The 15,716-nt window shown below is 33.0% G+C and overlaps 1 protein-coding gene and 1 long non-coding RNA gene across 4 annotated transcripts in view; one reads left to right on the top strand and one right to left on the bottom strand.

The window, feature by feature from the left end:
- Window positions 1-32: 32 nt before the first annotated feature.
- LOC124828024 (uncharacterized) lies at window positions 33-1,133 on the bottom strand. The gene is made up of 3 exons (XR_007027976.2): window positions 991-1,133; window positions 487-908; window positions 33-395 (listed from the first exon to the last, which is right to left on the bottom strand). It is a non-coding gene; the product is annotated as an uncharacterized LOC124828024 (long non-coding RNA).
- A 957-nt stretch (window positions 1,134-2,090) lies between these two features.
- Window positions 2,091-15,716, top strand: part of NAD-ME1 (NAD-dependent malic enzyme 1) — a 31,818-nt gene continuing 18,192 nt past the window's right edge. For 2 of the 3 annotated variants that reach the window (XR_015780742.1, XM_047301232.2), the window contains exons 1-8: window positions 2,091-2,431; window positions 4,132-4,228; window positions 7,667-7,785; window positions 10,554-10,721; window positions 11,163-11,291; window positions 11,721-11,781; window positions 14,676-14,779; window positions 14,887-14,970. Coding sequence is in view for 2 of the 3 variants with exons in the window: in XM_047301232.2 (XP_047157188.1) it covers window positions 2,267-2,431; window positions 4,132-4,228; window positions 7,667-7,785; window positions 10,554-10,721; window positions 11,163-11,291; window positions 11,721-11,781; window positions 14,676-14,779; window positions 14,887-14,970 (927 nt within the window). In the remaining variant the exon portion in view is untranslated. The remainder of the gene's footprint in view (window positions 2,432-4,131; window positions 4,229-7,666; window positions 7,786-10,553; window positions 10,722-11,162; window positions 11,292-11,720; window positions 11,782-14,675; window positions 14,780-14,886; window positions 14,971-15,716) is intronic. The other variant, XM_088094234.1, reaches the window with a different exon arrangement.

The following is a 15,716-nucleotide window of genomic DNA, read 5'->3' as shown; positions in this document are numbered from 1 at the left end:
CGTGTTTGAAACAAAAATGAAAAGAGTGTAGGAGAGAGGAACGAGACTAGAAGTGATATATAGAGAAGAAGATGAAAGAATAAAGATAAAAATAGACATGTCATTTCTACTTCATAAAAGGTTGAAATTTATGGAGATTTCGTGTTGTTGCTGTCACCGTGAGATTTGTTTCATCGTGTACACTGATTTTCTTTAACGCTGAGTTGACTTGAGGGTGTCATACTGTTTACGAAGATTGGAGAGCGAGGAATGAAAGGTAATTACGCGTTCACTTGAACTGAATTGCGCTGATGGAATTGAAGTGAATGGCAGGATTCATTTTTATTCTTCACTCACCCGCATATGTGAGGAGATTTAGAGGGATCAAATGCACTTTCTCTGAAATGCCCCTGTAACTGAATAAAATTCCCAGATGAATAAACGTTCTTAAATTATAATCAAATTGCATTGCATATTTAAAATACACAGCGTTCATTGTGCACTCACGATGAAGAAGAGGACTCTGCGTTCACTGGAAAAGAGGAAGAACGCTGAAACTGTATTCGGTTCGAAGACGGGCGTATCCGGTTACAGGCGATTGAAGAAAAGCATGTGAAACTGTATTCGGTTACCCTCCTGCGTATTCGGTTAGCCTCTGCGTATTCGGTCTCCATAGGTGTATTCGGGTAGCAGCGGGGGGCATACGAGGCCGATTGATTGGCGTTAACGGGGGAGGTCTAATTTTCTGCAGTCGCATGCTCTGCGGCTCCGGTGGATTGTGTGGAGGTCTAGGTGGATGATCCTGGGAGGGTGATCCAGTAAGCTGCTGAACAATATCCCGAAATTCATTCTTGCTAATGTTGTAAACCAAGTATGAGCTGTAATCTAAGCATCCTGAACTTCCAATAGACACCCAAGATTCCCAATTCCTTTCATTCCAAATAAAAACCAATATCACCAGCAGCATCAAAGTTAACCCTAGAGCCGACGAAAGAGACAAAAAAAACATACCCTTTTTAGAGCTTCGCCCGAAATTTGAAGGAGTGGAGGACCAACTTCAAATTCAGCACGGGATCAGATCGAAACTGGGAGCAGAGAATGAAAGAAAAATGGGTAATGGAAAGGATAATACCTGGAAAGGCTTTTTGAGTAAAAAAGCGAAGCTTTGAAGGAGTAAGACTAATTCTTATAGATAAACTTTTATAAATTCATTTTACTAAATTATAATTTTTTCAATTTTTAAAAATTAATTTTAATAATTATTTTATTTTTTTACTTTTTATAAACAATTTTACAATTAAATATAACATTAATAATTATTATTTTATATTACTTTAATAACTAACAATAATTTGGTAATTTTTAATTTCTATCAATTAAATAAATTTTTTAAAACTATCACATCAATCAAATCCTAGATTAATTCTTACAAACTTTATTTCTAAATTTACTCTCAATTACATCTAAATCCACTCAAATAAATACAAAAATAAAATTACCCTCAAATCTCCTCAAATTTACTTGATCACTCTCTCCAAATCATATTTCCGATCTTCCCCAGGTAAAAACACCCTAAATCATCGTTTTCAATGCCGTTGGAGCTGTTAGTTAAAGTGTGACCAAATAGTTTTATATGTTCACTTTCTAAACTCTCAACACAAATCTAAAGGAACAAAAGTAAATTAATTAATTTTAAATAAAATTAGAATAAAACTGGAACATTTAAATATAGTCAAATAACAAGATATTAAATAAAGAAAAAGTTCAGTCTTTAATAAATATGACATAATTATTCGTGTTTATATATATATATATAAAAGATTCATGATTAATAATTGATACTCCTGTGTAATAGATATTTTAATATATTAAAATTAAATTTTAATTTATATTTTATTAATTTAATTTAATTGAACTTAAAATTTAATTTATTTTATTAAGTTAAATTTTATTTATATTATATTTTGTTTTAAAAATTTATAAAATATAGTTTAAATATGGTAGATATATGTTTAAAATTTTTGAATATTTTTTCCATAGATATCTAAATAACGAGAAAAATAACATATTGAATATTTCTTTTTTTGGTTTTAGTTGCGGGTCGGATAGCAGTTACTAATCCATCACTGATCCCCACACCCAACCTCCCTCATTCAATTACGAGAAAGCGCTATTGGTCGTTTTGTCAAATTTCGCAACGCTGATCCAATTCAACGCATATAAGTGCGAGTGCGCGAGTCACTGAACTCATAGCACCATTCATCAGATCTCGTTCTTGCAGAGCCAAATGGCGATGTTGTTGAAGAATGTGAGGGCGTCGTCGTCGCTGCTGAAGCAGCACGTGACCCGTGCGCACCTGCTTTCGCGGCCGTTCACCACGACCGAGGGCCACCGTCCCTCTATCGTCCACAAACGCAGCCTCGACATCCTCCACGATCCTTGGTTCAATAAAGTATTTCTCTCTTTTTCGATTTTCTATTTATGTTTTGGAAAATCGATGAGATTATGATGATTTCGATTGTATAAGCTGTTTTGAATAGAAAATAATTTAGTTCGCACACATAGCTTCTTTTTTTTAATTTTAATAGGTGCTGAATAGTTTTGCAATTTGTTTAGGCATTGTTTGGGTGAATATCTTGAACAAATGGTAATTTGAAGGTCTAGATATTTTCATAAGCTTCAGATTGACTTTATATAAATAAACTTATCCATGAACAATTACACATAAAATAAAATAAGGAGGCAAAATGAATTGCTTTAGTGGAGTTTTTATAGGTTAAAACCATCTTATATACTTTATTTTTATGGAAGTTCTCTGGTTTGTTTTGTCCAAAAACCGAAGTACATAATTTAATTTTAGTTTATAGATGTTTAACATTTTTCTTTTTTTGTAAGTGGTTATGAAGAAGTATTAAGATTGGGTCATAGATCATGAAAATAAGCTTAAAACAGCTTACATGAGTTTTAGATATTCTTTATAAGTTCACCAAACTAGCATAAAATGCTTTACAAATGTCTATTATTATAGAGAAGTTCAAATAAGGAGAAAATAAGTATAGCCTAATGAGATCCCACTCAGGATAATCTAATTGAGGCTTCGGTGTTGCTTAGTTAATCCAAACACCATTTTTTTTTTCTAAATTTAAGAGGTGGCGAACAATTTTTCAATTTTAAGTAGTCATTGGGTGCTGAATAACTTAAATCAAGTGGCGGTTTGAAGTTAAGCTTCGATTTATGGATCATTAAAATAAAATTAAAATGTCTCATATGGTTTTAAATATTGTTTGAGTTAGACTCATTTGGATAATTTTTCTATAAACACTTATAGGAAAAAAAGAAAGAATATAAAATGAATTAAGTTTCTCTTATGAACTTAGCATAATATATGCACTTAAGCTTTTAGAGAAGTTAAATGAAATATCTTCAATAAAGATTAAGTGCATAAGTCATTTTAGGTCGTGGGAGAAACTCAATTCATTTTACTTTATTATTTACAATTTAAGTGCATATGAGAAAATGCTCTGCAAAAGCTTATTATCACAGATGAGTTCAAATAAGATGAAAATAAGTGTGCCACCCTCTTTAGTGATGATAATTTAATTAAGTCTTCACTGATTCTATTTTTCTTTCAGGTAGGTTGTTTCTCACTTTCATAATTCTGTTTGCTTATTGTGTTACTTTTATCTTAATTTGAAGTTTTCAATTTGTTTAATAAATTCTTTGGGAATGCGCTGATGCTTAGAGCAAGTTTGAAGTGATTTTATTTATTTTTGTTAGCTTGTTTTGTAATTTTGTTTATATGAAATGGGCTTTTTGTGAGCATAGTTTGAGGCATTGTGTATGTTCCTGTTCATGGGTCTTTTTAAGTGGGTTTCCTCTTTGGTATGATCTTTGATAAATAGGTAGGTTATTTAATGTAAACTAGTTTAAACTGGTAGCAGTTCTGATTGGGTTAGTAACAAGTTTGTAGGAGTGGAAGATGAACGTGGTTGATGCAGTTACTTGCTATTGCATTTGAAGCTAGGATTGATAAATTTAAGCTTTTGCTATTGAGTTTTTACATCACCTTTTCTTCCTTTCGTAGGTATTTTTTAGTTTCCTATAAACTTCTATATAATTTAGTATTATATTAACTTTGATGTTTAAAATTAGGGAACAGCTTTTTCCATGACAGAACGAGACCGTCTTGATCTACGTGGACTGCTTCCCCCAAATGTCATGTCTCCTGACCTACAGATTGAACGCTTCAGTATGTTTTTCTATTTTCTGTAGTCTCAGGTCAATGTTGAACATATCAAATCCATGTTGCTGTGCTTGGTGGTAGTTTTGTTTTCGCATAATGGTGAGGGTGGTGTTCATGATTGAGATCCATCCTTCATTTTTCCATTAAATGGGAATTAGGTAGGTCAGGTTATTTAAATCAAGGCTTCTGCCATGGTTCGTTTATCTATTGGTTCATGGTACTTTTCATAATAAATAAAATGAACTTTTACAAATAATCTAACTTTCCTCTGTGTAATAGTAACACTTTGTCCTCTTATATATTCTGTTTAGGTGTTTTTACAGTTTTAAAAAAGTCCAGGCATTTATTTTTCTATGTTCAGTGTCTTGAATGTGTGTGTTGGTTGTCTATTCTTTCCACAACGAGTTGGGTTTTTCTTGAAGATCAACTAGTGGTCAATTTCAATAGTGTGCAAGAGAAAGGGAGCATGACATGTGTTCGATAGTCCACTTTGTACATCTAGATTTAAATGTTGTACGGAGAAGGTGTTAGACATTTCATTTGTCATATAAGATAGGTTCAGCTTTCTTCTCATTGATATTCATTCACCTTGATGATACCTTGATAATAGTTTTTTCCTGATGTTGAGAGAGGGATGAACAAATTGATCTGGAATTTTCTCATCTTGTGTTTTTGGCTGTCATATTATGTAATAGTCCTTTTTAAGGTTAAGTACGCACAAATAGCTCTTAGATTTAATGAAACTACATAAACCCTCTTTCTTTTTTGAAGTTACCTTGACCACCCTTGTAAATAAAATCAAGAGTGGTTAATGTTTTCTGAAAAAAATATTATTCAAGAAGTTTTTAAATTTCTAGGAATGCTTTGGAAGTCTTATATCGATTAGAGATAAAACCAATTTATAATATATAAGTGGGTGCAAATCTCATCTTACAAGCTAGTTTTATAAATTTGTGTTAGGTTTAAAATCCACTTTTGAACATGACATCCGAGCCATGTGTTAGAGTCTATCTTAGTGAAATTTGGTTTTAGCTGGGTCTATTGTTCCGCTAGCTATCAGATCACCCATTAATGTCTAATTTTATGCTCAAGATGTATATGCCTCGACGTGAGGGATGTATTGGAGGTCCCATATCGACTAAAAATAAGACTAATTTACAATGTATAAGTCGTGAAAACCAAACCTTACAAGTTGGTTTTGTAAAGTTGAGTTAAGCTTAAAGTCCACTTTTTAACACTGAGAGGTTAGTTTGTTATATATGTTATTGTATAAAATTGTCCTTTGCTTTTATTTTGTTTCCGTGCCCCTCAATTGCTTTTTAGATAGTTTTTGTTACAGATATATAGAGATTGAATTGCTTTGTATTTTCGAAACATTGATTTGCTTTTTTTTCTGTTTTAAAACTTTAGTATATGAAATGGTCGAGAATGAGATGTTGTTGTGTTACTGCTTTGGACTGTGTGAAACAATTCAAGGAATACTCCTTTAATTGCCTGATTTTTTCTTTCTTTTTTTAATTATGTTTTAAATATTTTATTTTGATATTTCTTCTTTGAGTTTCTGCAATAAGTGATCTAGAGGCTGATGCTGACTGTAATGCATATTTTGGCCCATTTACACCGAAACTTTTTAGCATCTAGCTGACATGTAATGGTAGGCAGGTCGTGCTTGCTTACTCCCCCATTTCTTCTGTCACACATGAACTTTCCAACACACCATCTATCACCTCTGATCCATCCACTTATGAGTTTATTTCTGTCCCTGTTCCAGCGCCAGCTGCCAACAGCTATCCTATTCTGTCTCGTTCTAAATCTCGTATTCATTAGTCCGGAATTCATCTTTCCTACTTCCTTACTCATTCAAAACTTAAAACAATTAAGAAAAAACTAGAGGGTTTGCAAAGCATTGCAACAAGAAAATGATGTATTTCTGAAGCAAATTACGTGAGATTTAGTTTCTTTACCTCCTCCAAACAAACTATTGGCTGCAAATGGGTTTTTAGGGTCAAGGAAAATGCTGATTGCTCTATTAATAAATACAAAGCAAAGTTGTTAGCCAAGGGGTTTCATCAAGTGCACCATTTTGATTTTCATGAAATCTTTTCTCTAGAGGTAAAGCTCATTACCATCAAATTATTCTCACTATTCTCTCTCATGGGTGGACATTATTTCAGCTGGATATATAAATAATGTTTTTTGTGCATGGTCTATTTGAAGAAACAATTTATATGACACCACCTCTTAGAATTGGAGTCGGGGATAGATCTCCTGTTTGTAAGTTGAACAAGGCATTCCACGGGTTAGAACAAGCCCCCAAACAATGGTTTGACGAATTAAAATCCAAACTCCTTAAGTTTGGTTTTTTGGACTCTGACTCATCACGCATTATTTATAAAATCGTTCTCACGTTGTCTATTTTATAGTATACGTTAATGACATCATAATTACTGGAAGCTCTATTACTTTAATTTAGCAATTTAGAGTTAAATCCATGCAGTTTTTTTTTCTGTGAAACAATTGGCTTATTGATAGGTATTACAGACCTATACGAAACAACCTTAAAACTGTATATATTTATTCCAACAATACACTAAATTTCCTACAAATAGAGAAACTGAAACAAACATATAACTTCTGGTTATTCTTCGGTTTGCATTTCTGGCATGGCTTAAAGCCTTTTATTTTGTTGATTGAGCATCTGAAGTTGATGACTATCATTCTACTTCAGGAGCAACCATATATCTTGGTGGTTCCACAGGTAGAAAGTTACCGGTCGCTCCAATACTAAGGTTGAGTACAAAAGCTTGGTTCAAACTTCTACTGAACTGACATAGGTTTTTGCTTTGCTCTCTGGACCGAAAGTTCCATTCACTATTCCAGCTCTTCTTTGTGATGGTCAAGTGCTATGTCTATTGGTCATAATGTGGTGTTCCATAGCGACACCACATATTGAGGTTGATGTTTTTTTTGTGCGAGAAAAGTTTATGACCTAACAATTCTCTATCTATCACATTCCAATCCTGAATCAGTGGGAAATTGTGTTGACCAATCCACTTTCTTCGCCTTGTTTTGTTTTTCTTAGAGGAAGCGTAATGTGAATTCTTTTGAAAAATCTCCCCCTTGAGTTTGAGGGGGTTATGTGAATTAGTTAGAGCTGTTATTGCTAACATCTCTCTCTTGTATCAATTAAATAAAACTGTTAATCACGACTAACAACTATCTTCTTTAATGGAGCTTTGCTATAAATACTCTTGAATCTGTTGTATTTTAAAAGTTAACGAAATGTATACAATTTTGTATGTTCCTGAATTCTTTCTCATTCAGTTTCTTTTACAAGGAAAAACCAGATAAATCTGTGAAGAACTCATCAAAGACCATAAAATTATTTATTATTATGGTTTCTGTTAGTATCCTACAATTTAATTAAAATTCTTGTGTTAATAGTGGTTGATCTGAAGAGGCTTGAAGTTCAAGCAAGAGATGGACCTTCTGATCCTAATGCATTGGCTAAGTGGCGGATACTTAATCGCTTGCATGACAGGAATGAGACTATGTACTATAAGGTATGTGTACATCCATTGTTTTCTATTGCACTCCTTTGATAACCAACAATTTTATTTTGAAAATTTTGATGACGATTTAGGTGTCAATCAACCACAACCCTTAAGTGACCCTCTAACTTATAAAGTTACAACTACATAGATTATTAAGACAAAATATAGGTGCAATTGCCATGCAAGGTTTTTTACTATGACATTTCTATTTTATTTTAGGAGTTCAGTGGCAAGTAAAATTTGATTCAACCTGCATCCCTTATGAGCATTATGAGCTCTTTTTTGGAGATTTGGGTGAACCTTTGCTAGGGTAATTTGTGTTGGATATCTCATATTGACTAGAAGTAAGAACAATTTACAATATATAAGTGGGTGTAAACCTTATCTTACAAGTTGATTTTGTAGGATTGAGTTAGGTTTAAAGTTCACTTCTTAAGATGGTATCAAAGCCATTTAGATCCAATCCTAGTGAGATTTTTTGGTTTTTGGGTCTATCATGCCACTCACTATCAGGCCTCTAATGGACTGCCCACAAATATGTAGTTATACACTAAAGATGTAGATGCCTTAGCATGAGGGATACGTGTTGGAGATTCCATAATGACTAGAAATAATGATAATTTATAGTATATAAGTGGGTGCAAACCTCACTTTACAAACTGATTTTGTATAGTTTAGTTAAGTTTAAAGTCTACTTCTTAAGAGTCTGTAATAGTAATTCCTTAAAATGTATAGAGGTTTGTGCAACATTAGCAACAATAACTACTTATAATGAAAAAATAGAATAAACTAAAACCATTTTCCATTAGAAGTTTTTTTTTATGGTGTAGCTGTGCTAATTCCTACAAAATAATGGTTACGTATGGGGTTCTTGCCATGTTCAAGTTGGTCCTAGGACTTGGTGTTGCTTAAGAGAAAGGTCTTGGGAAAGGCCGAGGGAGCGGTTTTTTCTTTTTTGAACAATAATTGGAGGGACTCCTAGGTTTATTGTGTTCTTGTGTTTTTAATTTCTCTTTTCTTTGTAGTATGCTTTTGTATAATATTTTTATCCTTTGATTCTATACTTTTCTTTTCTTTGAATGAAATGTTATTATCAAGATATAAGGGTAATATAAAATAAACTTGTGTGTGTGTTCACAATTGGAAGGGAAAAGGGTTTCTTTAATGAATAGTACATATGGATTGGATAGATATTCCTAGTTTATTATTTTATCACAGAGATAGGGAAAGTAAGCAATTCTGACATTACAATGTAAGTGAAATCTTTTTGGAGAGCAAATATAAATCCACTAAAATAACTAATTTTAATGTGGCTTAGATAAACACTACTATTAAGAAGCGAACTATAAGCCTAACTCAACCTTACAAAACCACTTTGTAAGATGAAGTTTGCACCTACTTATATACTGTAAATTTGTCTTATTTTTAGTCGATGTGAGATCTCTAACACATCCCTTCATGTCGAGGCATATTGAGCGTGGGACTAGTTATTTATGGGTGGTCATATAGTGAGTGTCACAATAGGCTCAAAAAATAATTAATTTTGGTAGGATATGCTTTTAACTAAGCTTTGATACTATATTAAAGAATGAACTTTAAGCTTAATTTAATCCTACAAAAATGTCTTGGAATGTGAGTTCTACAACTATTTATACATTATAAATTTGTCTTAACTCTAGTCAATGTGATATTTACAACATTTATCATGTATGTGAAAAGATGTTTCCCATTATATTAAAAGATTGCAAGGCCTGAAATATGTTTTTGCTTCTAGCTATGAGCAAAGTTCTCAAATCCAATATTTGTATTTAGAATATGTTCTTTTATGGTGCTCATGTGGACTAGTGCTATGTCAGATAAAGATGGTCTGGTCTGATTGTTTGTGATCTTAGCACCAGTGCAGTAGAGGTGACTACTTGTGGATATTCGGATGACCAAGTTATGTACCACAAACAAAGTGTGTAAGCGAATGGGAAAATTTTCAAGGTGAAGCAGTGCACTAGTGTATGTAGGAGGTTGGTGCTTCTCCTTTGTCAGCCATTTGTCTGTTGTTAGGAGAGCTGTATTAAGAATTGTTGGTGAGTAGTTCTCACTATGTCCAATGTTGATGGGACACTATGCCCATGCGTGTCAGAAGTGAACTTGAGGGGTTAGAGAATTTGAGACTCTAATACCATATCAGAAAAAGAAAGGAAAATAAGACAAGGATAAGACAAATGAAAATTGAACTTGTATATTATTTCACTTCATGATAACAGAGAATACAAGCCTAGTATATATAGACTCTAAAACCTTCTGAACAGGTTACAGAAAACAGAAAACTAACATCCAACAAACATTCAGTTGAATCACTGAATTTTTTACATCAATATCTCTAATATGACGTGTAGCCAGATGTCAGTCAGTTTCAAGCTAGGATGCCAATGCCAAAATATGGGTAGTAGCAGGATTGTAGGTTGGGACTGGCTAGTCAAACATAGGTTATGTTCTAGAGCAGGATATTATTCTATTGATATCAATTAATGAATTATATATATAAAGAAATTTGAAATATGTAGATATTAGGACTACATTCGTGTGAAAACTAGTATTTTTGTTGGAATTCACATAACTTATGATGAGTAAGAGTTTTATACCACATCATACTTCCTTTTTGTAACCACAATTTTGTATTGTATATTTGCTTCAACTCAGGCCATGGAAAATAAAACTTATTCTATCTCTCGCCTCCCCCCAGAAAACTATGTAATTTTCAATGACATTTCTTGTATTGTTAGGTTTTGATTGCCAAAATAGAGGAATATGCACCTGTAGTGTACACTCCAACAGTGGGCCTTGTATGTCAGAACTATAGTGGACTATTTAGAAGACCGAGAGGAATGTATTTCAGTGCCGAGGATCGTGGTGAAATGATGTCTATGGTGTATAACTGGCCAGCTGAGCAGGTTGTTAACTATTTATTATTTCTGTATAAATTTTTAGATAGTACTTTTTTATCTGTATCCTAAATGTCAATACTTCACCAATTTGTATTAATGGATTTTAAATGTTTATCTTGTTGTTGCAGTGTTGCTTTATATTGTGAAAGAGGGAATTATTGAGAGAATTTGTATTAATGTTTTTTGCTAGACAAAAATATTGTTAAATAATGTACTGAAGTATAACTGTTAGTTCCTATTTTTTTTCATGTGCTAATTGCGAGATTTTGATATATAATAGATACATGTACCAATTTATTTTTTTAATAATATTGAATGACTAATATCGTTGTGAACACTTGAATATGCTTGACAATGTGACATTTTCACCTTTTATTGGATTTGTTTCCAGTTTAGGACTTTAGTCAGAGACTAATTTGTTTAAGTGTCATTTGATATTTTTTTCAGGTTGATATGATTGTAGTAACTGATGGGAGCAGAATCCTGGGACTTGGAGATCTTGGAGTTCAAGGAATTGGAATTGCCATTGGGAAGCTTGATCTATATGTTGCTGCTGCTGGGATAAATCCTCAAAGGGTACATTGATATTCAATGTTTTATTATTTCCTTACTCATGTTTTTGACAACGATGAAATCTCAGTTTTTGTTTGGTAAATGCTGTGATCAATTGTACTTAAATAGCTGTAATGGGCCACTAACTTTTTGATCCTCAAATTCTTGTCTATTGGCTATGCCTTAACATAACAAATTCTAGTAAATGGTTCTTCCATTGGAGTATTATTATTTTGTGCTTGATTGAACAATAATTTTGTCATGGCTCCTGGTAGCATTTCTTTCGCATTTTATTCTGTCTTGAAACTGTTTTTTTCTTGCTTGGCTGGCTTGTCTTCTAATAATTATGTTTCTATTTCCTTGGGAACAATACTATGTATTACACCATTTTTCGACATTGTGATAGTACACGACTGAACACTTATGAGAAACCTTTTTTTCTTCTTACAATAGGTACTTCCTGTGATGATTGATGTTGGTACTAACAATGAGAAGTTACTTGAAGATCCCTTATGTAAGTAGTGATAGCTCTACATTCACTCGATGGTAGTGTTGTATGGGACTTATATAGAAGTCACATCACTGCATTAAAATATTGTCCATGTGATGACAATTGGGATCCAACTTAGTTAATAACGGACTCATTAATAGATTGGAGTTAATTAATTGTTAGATTTAGGAGTATATATGTGATAGAAAAGAATTAGCTCTTTATTAGCAATTCTATATTAGAAAGTCTCATAATTTAGGATAGAATCTTATATTTATTATGCTGAGAATTCAATCCATATATACAAGTCTAGGAAGCTATTTTAGGAAGCATAATAATAACTCTTAGACAACCAAATCCCTATGATTCAGGGATATACCCATTATTCACAATAATTATAATTTGTTAAATAAGGAAAATATATAACTAATAAAAAACAGTGATTCTGACAAGATGATCTTCAGCCAAAGTAGTTCAGATATCCCTTATGCCATTGTCTGAATTCTGCTTCAACACTGGATCTAGCTACCACACTTTGTTTTTTACTCTTCCAAGTCACAAGATTCCCTCCAAGGAAAGTACAATGTCCCGTAGTTGACCTCCTATCCACAATCGACTCTACGTAGTATGCATTTGTATATGCTTCTAGACTTACATTCCCATTTCGTTCAAACAAAATTCCCTTGCCCGGGGTTCCTTTCAAAGAGTGTACAATTCTTAGTACAACTTGTAAGTGAACCCCCTTCGGTTGGTGCATGAATTGGCTAACTAGACTCATGGCGAATGCAACATTAGGTCTAATGTGAAATAAATAAATCAGTCTACCAACTAGCTTTAATACATTTCCTTGTCAACTGCAATTTCTTCTTCTGCATTTCCCAATTTCATGCTAGGATCAATTGGTGTACTTGTAGGCTTGCATGCTGTCTTACAAGTTTCTTTCAACAAATCAGTGATGTATTTCTGTTGAGATATGAATATTCCCTTTTTAGAATGAGCCAAATCAATTCCCAAAAAGTACTTCAATTTTTCCAAGGTCTGAATTTCAAATTCCTCAGCTAGATGTTGGCCTAACAACTTTTGCTCCTCATCATCATCACCTGTCACTATAATATCATCCACATAAACCAGTAACATTGTTACTCCCCTTGACTTAGAGTGTTTAATGAACAGAGTGTGGTCTCTTTTGAGCTTGCAAACAGTGTTGGCAGCTGTTTTTCCCTTATATCCAAGGGGAAATTCCATGTAAATCTCCTCTTCAATTTCTCCGTGAAGGAGGACATTTTTAACATCAAATTGTTGCAAGTTCCAACCACAATTAGTCGCTAGGGATAATATCACCCTAACTGTGTTCATTTTTGCAACTGGAGCAAAGGTTTCCATGTAATCCACTCCATAGGTTTGTGTGAATCCCTTAGCTACTAACCTTGCTTTGTACCTCTCAATGGACCCATCAGCCATGTATTTTATAGTATACCCTCTTACACCCTACTGGTTTTTTTCCATTTGGAAGTCCTAGATCAATTAGAGATAAGACCAATTTACATTATATAAGTGGATACAAACCTCATCTCACAAGCCGATTTTCTGGGGTTGCGTTAGGTTTAAAGTCCACTTCTTAACAAGAATGTGGAGTCAGAGGTGGCTCCCATACACGACACCATCTCAAATATTAGGGTAGATATAATTATTTTTTTGCTAAGAGTACATCAAATATATATATATATATATATATATCGTTAGAAGTGTACTTTAAGCCTAACTCAACCCTACAAAACCGGCTTGTAGGATGAGGTTTGCACCCACTTATAAACTATGAATTGGCCTTATCTCTAGTCAATGTCGGACTTCCAACACACCCCCTCATGCCAAGGTATATACATCTCGAGCGTGGGATTAGACATTTTTAATGGGTGGTCCGATAGCGGCCCGATGGGTGGAACAACATGCCAAGCAAACAAGAAATATCGCTATGATAGGCTGTAATCATGGCTCTGATACCAACTTAAAATTAGGAGAGAAACTGAAAATATTTTTATTATTACTGCTCACCTTTCCTAATACACATATTACCCTATTTAAGGGACAGTAGATCAACATAAAAAAGGAAAAATAGAAAGCTCCTGAAAAGCCCACTCTAAAAAGCCCACTCTAATAATTATTGTTTTGCTAAGAGTACATCAAATATTATATATATATATATATATATATATATATATATATATATATTATTGGAAGTCTCATATCAACTAGAGATAAGACTAATTTAAAGTATATAAGTGGGTGCAAACCTCACTTTACAAGCCGGTTTTGTGGGGTTGGGTTAGGCTTAAAGTCCACTTCTTAACATGGTATCAGAGTCAGGTTAGAGCCTATCCTAGCGATATTTGTTGTTTGTTGGATATGTTGTTCCACCTGCTATCGGGGCGTTATCGGACCACCCATTAATCTCTAGTCTCACGTTGGAGATGTATATACCTCGGCGTGAGAGGAGTGTGTTGGAAGTCCCACATCGACTAGAGATAAGATTAATTTAAAGTATGTAAGTGGGTGCAAACCTCAATTTACAAGCCGGTTTTGTAGGGTTGAGTTAGGCTTAAAATCCACTTCTTAACACACACACATATATATATATATATGTATATATATATATATGTGTATATATATATTTATATATATATGTATATATATATAGCAAGATTGGAAAACTAATTTGAAAATATAATAACACGAAATGTAATCAGATACTTATTATTTAGGCATATTTGCATTATACAATTTAATTATAATATGCTAAATATGGAATAATAAATTGTGATTGCTGACAATGTGTATAATATCAACTCTCATCTTAAACTTTCTAAATAAACTGAGTTGAGTTGACTCTACGGAACATGATTGGTTTTTTCTTTTATAAGATCTGGGATTGCAGCAACATCGTCTTGATGGTGATGACTATCTGGCTGTTGTTGATGAATTTATGGAGGCTGTCTTTACTCGCTGGCCAAATGTAATTGTGCAGGTATTCACAATAAAGTTTAAAATAAAAATAGCAACATGTTTTATTTTTACATTTTATTCACAGTGCTAATTTTTTTACAAGGCTATTAAATTTTTGTGCCAGCACAGTTTGAAGATTTCCAAAGCAAATGGGCATTTAAGTTATTACAGAGGTACAGAAATACCTACAGAATGTTCAATGATGATGTACAGGTAGGTTTTCTTTTGTATAGTGATCTTAGAAAATATTGTTAATTCTTAATTGTACTTGAGAATTTTGTGTATGATGTTTCTGAATCACTTTTCACTTCTAATAAATGTGATTATTAAAGTATTTCATTAATGCATTAAAATTTCTTAAAACCATTAATAATATTTTCAAAACAAAAGAATACATAACACAGAGTAAAGAGGCAGCTGCTTTTTTATGATATTATCTAAATTAGATGTATATCTATCAGTACGCTAAGGCTTAACATACATTTTTATTTGTTTAATCTAGTCTTATGCGCATACTAGGGACATACAGAAGATTATCCCTAGCTGCAAGCTTTTTTGGGACGATAAATTTTTTATTGAGGAATAAAGGACAACCAGTTACCTTTGAACTTGAGCTTAGGAGATAGACTTTGAAAACAAAGGGTTTCACATAAATAGGAATGAGACAATATATGCAATTTTCGCAAGAGACAAGAGGAATATGACTTGGAATTAAAAATCGGAGTAAATGTCATATCATAGGTTTCTAAGTTTAAATATTTGGGAATATAACTACAAAATAATGGATAAATTAATTAGGATGTCACATTTATGATGCGAGCATAATGGCTAAAATAAAAGAAGGCATTGAGGGTTATCTGTGATTGCAATATGTCAAGCCATAAGTTTCTGAAGTTTAAATATTGGGGACGATATCACAGAATGATGGAAAACTTATTGAGGATGTCCAAGAGAATATA

The sequence above is a fragment of the Vigna umbellata genome, chromosome 7, assembly GCF_029865625.1.
Source record: "Vigna umbellata cultivar VRB3 chromosome 7, Vumbellata_1.0, whole genome shotgun sequence".
NCBI classification, from domain to species: domain Eukaryota; kingdom Viridiplantae; phylum Streptophyta; class Magnoliopsida; order Fabales; family Fabaceae; genus Vigna; species Vigna umbellata.
The sequence above is the reverse complement of the archived record's forward strand: the minus strand, read 5'-3'. Positions and strand labels throughout refer to the sequence as shown.